Source organism: Porites lutea, chromosome 12, assembly GCF_958299795.1.
Source record: "Porites lutea chromosome 12, jaPorLute2.1, whole genome shotgun sequence".
Lineage (NCBI taxonomy): Eukaryota > Metazoa > Cnidaria > Anthozoa > Scleractinia > Poritidae > Porites > Porites lutea.
The window spans coordinates 22,641,088-22,651,087 of NC_133212.1; the positions used below are offsets into that span (position 1 = coordinate 22,641,088).

Genomic DNA, 10,000 nt, shown 5'->3' on the forward strand with positions numbered 1-10,000 from the left:
GGGAAGGAAGGTTCGTCCCATGTAAGGGAATTTCAGACAATCTTCAATTTGGACTCTGGATTCCACGCCATGGATTCTGGATTCCAGGTACTGGATTCCGGTTGATTCTTTGTCAGTGGTACTTGGATTCCGGATTCCAATCGTAAGTGGAATTCCGGATTCCTTGAGCTGTATTCCGGATTTCACAAGAAAAGTTTTCCCAGATTCCGGAATTCGGATTCCCTTACTGACATGGGACAAGAAGGTGACCGGGAATACGAATCAGACCAGCTCACTTGACTATGTCACAAATTGAAAGAAAACTACGGAAAAGAATTAAAATATACTGAAGGAGACAGTAAAGGGAAGAAGTACAGGGAGAAAATCCACGTCGAGATTTTGAGTCACATGCCTTATATAAAATTACTCTTCGTGAATTTCGAGCGAGTTGGCGCTCATCATAATGAAATTAAAAGTGCGCTTATACATGCTCTCAAGTGCTTAATTTATATTTACACTCAAAATTAGATTACCTAAAAACCATTATTAAGAAACTCTGTATTTCTAAAAACAAATTATATTCCTTTCAGAATCCCTGCACACTCCAAATGGGCTACAGAAGAACCATTCCCTTACATATATCCTGTCAGTTGTTGGAGGTGTAATGGCTCTCTGTTGTCTCGTGATAGCCATACTTCTTTACCGAAGAAGAACCCAGAAGAGAAGATATCAGAAATGCAAGTTGCTTTCATTGTTATTGTTTTCGAACTTGTAGAGCTTGTTATAAATAGTTGAATGTACATGTAACTTGGAAATAGTTAAACAATACTCATGCGAGCAATGGCTCCAGTAACTAAAAAATTGCTTCATGTTGTTAAGACGTCAAATGTGAGTGAACATGCTGATTTTCAATGCTATAATTTCCTCCTCATCGCGCTAAACTTACACACGTCTTAATTAGTCTTGGATGTTTTTGTTTTTGTTTTTTTTTTTCATTTCTTTCATGTTCTTAAGGCGTTTGTACCCAGTCCCTGCTCGTTAGGACATGGCTTAAAGAATCGAAGTTACTGTTCACTCAGGACTCACTCAGTTCAAATTGTTCATCCATTCAATATAACTTTTATCTTTTTTATACTATCAGTTCAGTTTGAATTAAAAGACAGAGAAGACTTTCAGTATGACATCTTCGTTACCTTCAGCACCCTCGACTATCCCTGGGTCCGAGACAACCTCGTACCTTTGCTGGAGAGAAAGCAAATCAACTACTGCATTCACAGCCGCGACTTTGTAATTGGAAAAGCGATCCTGGAGAACATGGCGGACAGCGTGTACAACAGCCGATAGGTGCTTGCTGTCATTTCAGAAAACTATCTGGCTAGCAAATTCTGCCGTCAGGAATTAGATATGGCTTTGTACCGCTCGGTTAGTGTGGGGCCCAATCCCTCACTTTTGTTGATTCGTGTGGATGATGTGGACAAGAAAAAGTTACCTAAGTCGTTACAAAAGCTGACCTTCCTAGATTATGCAAGTGCTATGGAAAGAAACAAGTGGGAGGAAAGATTGTTGAAACACATTGACATTAGTTTTGTCGCCGGAGAAAGATGAAAATCTTCTGGCAAGTGAAATTTCTACTAGCGTGTAGCTTATATTTTGGTGTTGTACTATGACAGGAGCCGCACACCTACATGTAGACCCACCTTAAATAAAACTTTTGTATGTCCTTCACTCCGAAAATGGAATATTTCAAGAAGTGCACGTTATGAGATGTTTTCCATACGGGTATTTAACAATTTTTTCCTGATAGACTCTTAAAGTTTAATCAATAAATTTCCAAGGAGAGCGGCGTGCGCGTGATCTTGATAGGCCAGAAGTTGAGTGAATACTATAGGAATTGTACTCAAAAGACAGAAAAGAAGACGGAAAGGACAGTCTTTTAGTTAAGATTTAGTAGCATTTCATGATTTAGTGGCTTCAGCTTCCGAATTAAAGTAACGCTATTTGCCTGAGTTGAAAAATTTATGTCCCATTTAGAAAGTAGGATGTAGAAACAAGAATATATTTGCTTGTTTCTTTGCTCATGTTATCCCTACTCTTTTTTATGAACTTGCAAAAGGTACCCCTTATATATAGATCATTATGGGGAGTATTGCCTGGGAAAGAACATCAAACAACAACAACTTAACTTTATTTCTCTTGTAGACAAGAACTTGCAAGAATATACAAGCAGTATAAATATCATAAACAAAATTTAATTTATAAAATAACTAAGATAGTACGCGCGGTCTGATTGGCTGAGAGGAGTGTTTGCATGAGAGTTTGTAAACATGGTTGTGGCGTCAAGATGTTTTGCTTTTCGCGCGCTAATCACGCAAGCACGAATTTGAAAAAGTTTTCAAGTTCAAAACTCGACAAATTTACTTTATTTACCCATTCCTTCGTCGGCTGAATCTTGGAAAACCGTTACAAAGAAAGTTTGTCATTTTTTTTTCGCTTAAGCTGACATTTTAAGCGAGAAAAGTCTGTATTTTGGAAAGCATCTTTTGACAAAACAAGAACTGATTCCCGGCGTGGACAAGACTTTACGACTGGTAAGAATTTCTCTTTTAATCAGTTTCAAACAAAGAGTTTTGCGTTTTTCCTCGGGAAATTTATTTTATAAAAGCAAAAGAAAACTTTTTTCCTGTGTTTGCATAGCCTGATATAAACACTCGAGGCGTTGGGAGAATTCGAGACAGTTATGCAAACTCTCGACTTTGTCTCGGGTTTGCATAACTGTCTCGAATTCTCCCAACCCCTCTGGTGTTTATATCAGGCTATGCAAACTCGGAAAACGTTTTCTCTTGCTTAATTAATAAACACAACTTTATTAAAAAAATTACCCAATAAAAGATTACAGTATAGAGTGTTTTCACATGACGTCACGGCGGCCATATTGGTGTCCCAAAACAATGAAATGGCGGCCATGTTGGTGTCCCAAATCAATCCTCTGGGAGTTGAACTCTTTTCTTATGCAACTTGAACGCTTTCTTTTGTTCCAATAAATTTCTACAGATGCTGGCCACGTGAGTGAAAGCACTCTTTTCAAGCATTGATAAAAGTTATTACAAATTCACTGATATAAATCCCTAGGTTTGGGTTGAAACTGTTCCCTACAGTGCTTAAAAAGAAATCAAATTGAATTAAATAACAAAACTAAATTAATAAGATACATACAACCGTTGAACACCAAAAAAATGACAGTGAAGATAATGAAAGTAGTTGGTGGGGTGACCAACTTGATGCTGTAGATATAGAGTTGCATCTTCTTCCGTGTCCAAATATTAATAAACGTTACGTCAATCTATAATCCGCTTAAACTATCAATCAGACAGTGATCGAGTAACAAAGTGACAGGAAGAAGAAACGGCGGAAGTACCGGCCCTGTCTCAGAAATTTTCTTTTTTTGTTGCTCGCTGAAGTGTCACCCTCCCATGGCTAAACTCCGTTTAAGGCCTGAAGGATAATGAAGCCTCTGGGACCAATGTAAGTGGTAAGTTATTTTAATTTCTTTTTAGTTTTTTCTTTAAGTTCATTTTAGTTTGTTTAGTTATTTCTTAAAAGATAAGATCAGGTCTGGAACTGAGGGCATAGACCATGCTAAAGCGATGACATGTATTATGAATTGAGGCGTGACTGCGGAGACAACAATTGATGTTGGGTGAGTCCTCAATAACTCCTGATTTACAATCGAACCATATTTATTTACGACGAAAATCTACATATCGTCGGTTATTATTGCGTGATTTCTTGTTTTGTTTGTCGTGGTGGGCTTCAGCACAGTTCTTAACCTCACCCATCATACTGTTTCGTCTTCCGGTAATTTGGGAGTTTTATTATCGAAACGTCACTTCCGGTGCCGTGACACTGACTCGGTTTGTTCTTTTACAGCTTATACTGCAACCGGAATCCTTTCGTGGGTGTCTTGCAGTTTAACCTTTTTTTGCCTACATGTACAAGGAACATGCCTCGGGCAAGGATATATTTGGGTATTCTTTTATTTCTATTTGCTGTAAATCTCAGTACTCAAGGTGAGTGGCGAATTTCTGTTATTGCGACACCACATATCTATACTTGATAACAGGTCATTATTTCTTTTGTGCATGATTTGCTCTTTTGGGTGGAACTTTTAAACTTCATGGTGAGTTATTGTGAGCCGTCCACCTGCCTTTCCCTTTTAACCAAAAAAATCAAATAAAATTGATTCAGCGAAGGAGCAGGAAGAACTCACCTAATTTATGCCCTGACAAGCAAGAAATCGGCAAAAATGTATAAAATAATACTCTATAAAACTAATACTCTGATTCTCTGGGTAAGGCACGAATTATTCTTTTATCAGTTAATGGGTGAAAGTGTCGCAAGTACCCCAAACAATAGACCTTGTCAAGGTTTTCGACTCCATCTTGACGAGTAGGCAAACGCGTGAGAAATTACACTGATTGTATGAGAATCTAATGTCGAATAATTTCCTTAGAACGGCTGTTCTGAAAAAAATATGATTTGTAAACTAAAGCTTCACTCCTAAGGATTCTCCTGAAAAAATTTGAGGGCGTTACATGCACTAGGAGACCTGGAACCACTTTTTAAAATTTTCTATAGATTTGTCTGTAAGAAAGTCCCGGGAAAATGACAGACAAATATATGGAAAATCTAAAGAAAGCCTCTGGAGAAATTTAAGCACAGGTAGGCCCCAAATTTTTTTAGGACAATCCTTTGCTTTGTAGCTTTAGTTTACAATTGATATTTTGTTCAGAACAGCCGTTTTACGGAAATTATTCCACATTAGATTAATTTTGATATAAACACTGTAATTTCTCACGCGTTTGCCTACTCGTCAAGATGGCGCCCGAAAACCGTGACAAAGTCTATTGTACTGTCTCGTTCTTTCCAGCTTACGACATTGAATTTTGCATCATAGTAAACGCCGTTTAGTCGACTTTCTTTCCATCGAATACTGAACACTATAACACTATATTTATAGTGTGCAGTATTCGATGGAAAGAAAGTCGACTAAACGGCGTTTAAACAGACCGTAGGACACAGAGTGGCTATGAACTAAAGGTAAGGGAGCTTTTTGAATCAATATTTCGCGTGATCATGATTTTTTTTTTTCTTCGCGTTGTAGATTCGAATACATGTGATAAAATTCGAACAATAAGAGCCCGAATCACATGTAATAATGCAAGAAATATCGATTTTCGTTATCTTAAAGGCCACTTGTACAGATAGACAAACAAGAAGACTTCATATCTTTAAGACTTTTTGCATTTATTTGGCATCAGATAATACATTAATAATTCTAGTATATTCCGACCAAATGACCTCTGAAGCCCGAACCCACAAATAGTGCGCTTGGGCTGCCTGTGGTTTGAGATGCGCATGAAAACTACAGTTCAATAAATTTCGAACCATGCTATAGAAAACAGCCTGTCTTCGATAAATGAGTTGGTCAAATGCTCTATACGTGTAAAATAGCAGGATTTTTACATAAAAAGGCAGCTTTCTTACAAAAATATCTTTTGTAACAAAACAGATTTTTTTCATAAAAAAGCAGCTTTTTTACAAAAATATATTTTGTAAAAAAGCTGCTTTTTTACAAAAATATATTTTTGTAAAAAAGCAGTATTTTTACAACCGGTTAATTTGTAAAAAAGCAGTATTTTTACAACCAAGTAACTTGTAAAAAAGCAGCTTTTTTACGTAAAAAAGCTGCTTTTTTACAAAAATATATTTTGTAAAAAAGCAGTATTTTTACAAGCGGCTAATTTGTAAAAAAGCAGCTTTTTTACATAAAAAAGCTGCTCTTTTACAAAAATATATTTTTGTAAAAAAGCAGTATTTTTACAACCAGGTAACTTGTAAAAAAGCAGTATTTTTACAACCGCTCAATTTGTAAAAAAGCAGCTTTTTTACATAAAAATGACGCTTTTTTACAAGGACCGTTTTTTATGCAACATATTATATATATTAAATAGAGGATATTACACGGTGGTGCGAAGATATGAATTTTATTTTCGAGTGGTAAAACAATATTTTACGAGCGAGCGCAGCGAGTGAGTAAAATATTGTTTTTGCCACGAGAATTACGTCATCGAAAAACTCACGTGTGAGACTCCCAGTCTACCAAAAGCACAAACAAAATTGGCCGTCCATAACTACGGCGGCACGGACCTCAATTCCTTAGAACTCAGGAAAACGTTAAAATTATTCTATTACAGATCGGCTGTGGTTATGGGGCCTACCAAGGATTAAATGGCGCCAGAACACTTATTAATCTCAAGAAGAAGGCCAAGGAACTTGACAACGAAGGAGAGATGCCATTTGATTACAAATATTACAAAGGTTTGTCATGCTTTTAATTTTCCTCTTTCGTTCCAGCTTTAGATGAAAAATAGAAAATAAATTTATTTCTTTTAAAGTGTCATTTTTTCCATTTTTTTTTTTTTCAGTTTCACTTCACCGCATAAATTAAGAAGATGCAGTTTTAAAATACTCATCTGTTCATTTTGTGGTTGTTGTTGGGGTAGTTGTTGTAGCAGTATGCGACCTTTTTCAATTACCCTGATCTTACAGAAGGGGTGGAGGTTGACGGATCCTGCAGGGAATGCGAAGGAGTACCCACAATACAATTCTAAAACTTCAAATCCTAAACAATTTATGTTACTTGTTAAATATATACCCGAATTTTAATGCCCTTTTCAGACTAATCAATTTAAAAATTGCTGTCTTTAGCAAGAACGATTTTAACTTTTTGAACTCCAGTTATCAAAGACGTTTGAGAGGTATTCAAGGGGGGAATTGCTATGAGTCACTGCTATTAGAGGACAGCCCACATGTCACACAGCAGGGGCGGATCCAGGATTTTTTTTAGGAGGGGGTGCACTCGTCCCTTGCTGTACTTCAGCACCAATAAACCACATAGTTTTTTTTTTTGGAGAATACCAGTTGTATTAGAAAACCGCAGGTCATCTCAGGGGGGGTGTGCACCCCCTGCACCCTTCCCCTAGATCCGCCCCTTCACAGTCAGGCTACATGTGTAGCCTGCGTAGCTGGCGAGATTAAAGGGGACTTGCTGGTACGTGTTTTTTGGCGGCGGAGCCGTGAGAGTAGTGGAGCAGGTCATAAAACCCAGAGAGCAATCCCGCCAGCTACACAAGCTAAGGCTGCACAAGCTGTTATTTAATTTCTTTATATCTTCTTTATCATTATCGTTCAGTTGTCATCAGTTTGTTATACGTAAAGGCTGTTGTTAGTATCTTGGGACTACTGGCCAATATCATGTTGTTGTTTTCCTTTAGCATGGTGAGTTTTATATCTCTGTATCATTACTCAAATTAATAGTTATATTTATACTACTACACTAAAAATTTCTGCAATTTGCTTGGCTTAGAGCAGTGGTATTTCAGCCTAATACCTAACACCTACATGTGAAAATTACAAACCTTTTGCGGGTCATAAACCAATAATAGAGACCTTCAGCATCAGGTAAACCGCAAACCTCAAACCGCAAACCGCAGTTACGCGTTGGCAGTTTCGCGTTGCCGAGATTTCAAACTTTAGCAAGGCGTTCAGTTCGATTTGTTCAGTTCAGTTCACTTCACTTTTATTTAGCCAAAATACAATACAATACAAGAATACATATAGGAATTGTAAGGTTGCAAGGGAGCCCAGAAGAAACCAGAAGGCTTTATGAAGCCTGAGCTCCCCAGTCTAAAAGAAATAAGCAAAATAAAATGATATTCGCGGAGTGATACGCGGGTACGTTAAAAAAAGGAACCAGACAGAGACTGAGTTAAGTTATGAATTTAGTAACAAGATAGAAAAAAAAATTTAACTCTGGATTGGAACCGAATACTTTCCATTGTTAGTACGGCAGAAAGGAATATAAAATTGACTTGAACTACGCGTTCATTGTTTAAGGCCGCCATGTTGTTTTCATCAAGTCGAAGTGCATCACTTTAATCGCCCAAAAATCAGCAATAATTCATTGATTCGAGATCAAAAATCCAACAAACACATCGCAAACGGATACAAAAAGCTAGTTCATACCTTTAAACGCGAGGCTGTACGATTTTTTGGGGCAAAAAACCTTGCCGTAAATCACTTACTGCTTGAAGCCCTTCCTGCGGTTCAAACGTGAACTGCAAACTGCAAACGTGACCGCAAGGACGTGGTCACGTGACATTTTGCTGTTTGCGGTTTGCCGTTTCCCACGAAAAACCTGATGCTAAAGGTCCCTAATAACATGCTCTGTACGTGATAATTGGCATATTAAATACCACTCGTGCTATTTCAAAATTGTCTCAAATTTCACTTGTCTAACGGCTCGTGAAATTACGTATAACAATTTCGAAATATCACTCGTGGTATTTATGCCAAATATCACTACAAATCATGCTATTACCTATACTAAAACTGCAGTATTTCAGTTTAATTGTGTGAAAAACCGTTTTTTTCCTATTATGCATAAAAGATGCTTTAATTTCTTTTCTCCTTTTTTTTTCTTTTTAATGAAATCGTTAGAATGAAGCGGAAGGGAAAAGTTAATCTCAGGGCTTCTTGGTGATTTTCTGATTCATCTAATTTGATGCATAAGGGTTGTTGCGTAGATCTACCAAGATCCCATACCTTTGTTTGTCTTATTTTAGTTAGTAAGTATTGACCCGGTTCAAAACAATTCAAATCTTTTCAATTTTTTTTTCATTATTTTTTTTTTATATAGAAAAATCGTTTTTTGACGCTGCCATACATAATCCTTTACACCTTCTCCGTTTTCTACGAACTGGCCGTTAGTATTTTCCTGATTACAATTTGGCACAAGGTGCGTATATAACTTTGTGCTATTCATAGTTTTGCAAATTATAAAGAACGGGTCTTATTTGCTTTAGGGGATGGAAGGGCACGGAGGGTCAGTATCCCTTTTTTTCTGCATTTATAAAAATATTAGACTCGTTGGGCCGCGAAAAATGTTTCACGAGACTTTCCCCTCTCCCCCCCCCCCCCCACCCCTCCCTCCATCATGTTAAATGAAGGTCTTGGTGTGTGCCCACTGTCCGCCCCCATTTCTTAGCTATGCACGGACGGCTTGATCCGCCCCTAAAAAAGAGATGGCTAACGTCAGTTGGTCTTATTTTTAGCTCATCGTTGGAGTCACTAACTTTAGTTTTTTCGATTGCAGTTTCAGTATACTTTTGCCATTGAGATTTCTACTCTAGCGCTAACGGTATGTACTGAATGACTATGTCCTAAATGAGTTTTTACTTCTAAGGTCGTCAACTAGGACATCATTACCGTTCCTTTGGCTGTTGGCCAATTTGTGCACGTATTTTTTCGTTTCACTCTTATCTGGCAGGAGGGGCTGCCTGCCATAGGGAAAGGGGCTTATTAATATCAATTAAATAAAGGTGGGATGGTGAAAAATAGGCGTCTGTCTATGATTCGTCCGGGGGGTGGTTTCCTGCCTAGTTATAGGCAGTTATGGGGATGTGCCGCCGGATTGACTATAATGGAGTTACATTTTTCGTAGAATTACTAGGAGGGGTCCGGGATAGGGCAGCTTTGGCAGGAACCTTTTTTGACTTCAACAATCGCACCATTAATTGTGCTTATTTACATCACCTGTTATCAGATCTCTTTCCAGAAGCCAAAGGCTAAGCCCAACCTCGTCCCCAGGGCGCTTTTCCCTGGCTTTGGAGGTGGGGCGGAAAAAGGGCCCTGGGGACGAGGTTGGGCTGGATCTATCTGCCCTTGTTTTGTGTAGCTAGCTCGAATGTTTTTTATGCCTTTTTAAGATCTACTTCATCCTTGTCGTGTACTCGTACTATGAGAGCCTCCGTGAAGATCCTTCAGGATCTATTGCGGGATTTGATCAAGAAACCGGAACTGCTATGGTATGATGTTCTACTATTATTTATCTATTAAGGGACCGGTCATTATTTATCGCCTGGGGCGGGGGGGGTGGATTTGGGCCTAAACAGGGTAAAAA

At 38.0% G+C, this 10,000-nt stretch overlaps 2 protein-coding genes across 2 annotated transcripts in view; both read left to right on the plus strand.

Moving 5' to 3' along the window:
- The window catches only part of LOC140953897 (uncharacterized), a 131,255-nt gene extending 129,130 nt beyond the window's left edge, over positions 1-2,125 (plus strand). Inside the window, exons 14-15 of the mRNA XM_073403274.1 lie at positions 570-716; positions 1,121-2,125. Of these exons, the coding sequence (XP_073259375.1) occupies positions 570-716; positions 1,121-1,323 (350 nt within the window). The 3' untranslated portion in view covers positions 1,324-2,125. The remainder of the gene's footprint in view (positions 1-569; positions 717-1,120) is intronic.
- Positions 1,384-10,000, plus strand: part of LOC140953898 (uncharacterized) — a 10,100-nt gene continuing 1,483 nt past the window's right edge. The window contains exons 1-6 of the mRNA XM_073403275.1: positions 1,384-1,526; positions 6,200-6,357; positions 7,232-7,317; positions 8,738-8,836; positions 9,194-9,238; positions 9,807-9,905. Of these exons, the coding sequence (XP_073259376.1) occupies positions 1,384-1,526; positions 6,200-6,357; positions 7,232-7,317; positions 8,738-8,836; positions 9,194-9,238; positions 9,807-9,905 (630 nt within the window). The remainder of the gene's footprint in view (positions 1,527-6,199; positions 6,358-7,231; positions 7,318-8,737; positions 8,837-9,193; positions 9,239-9,806; positions 9,906-10,000) is intronic.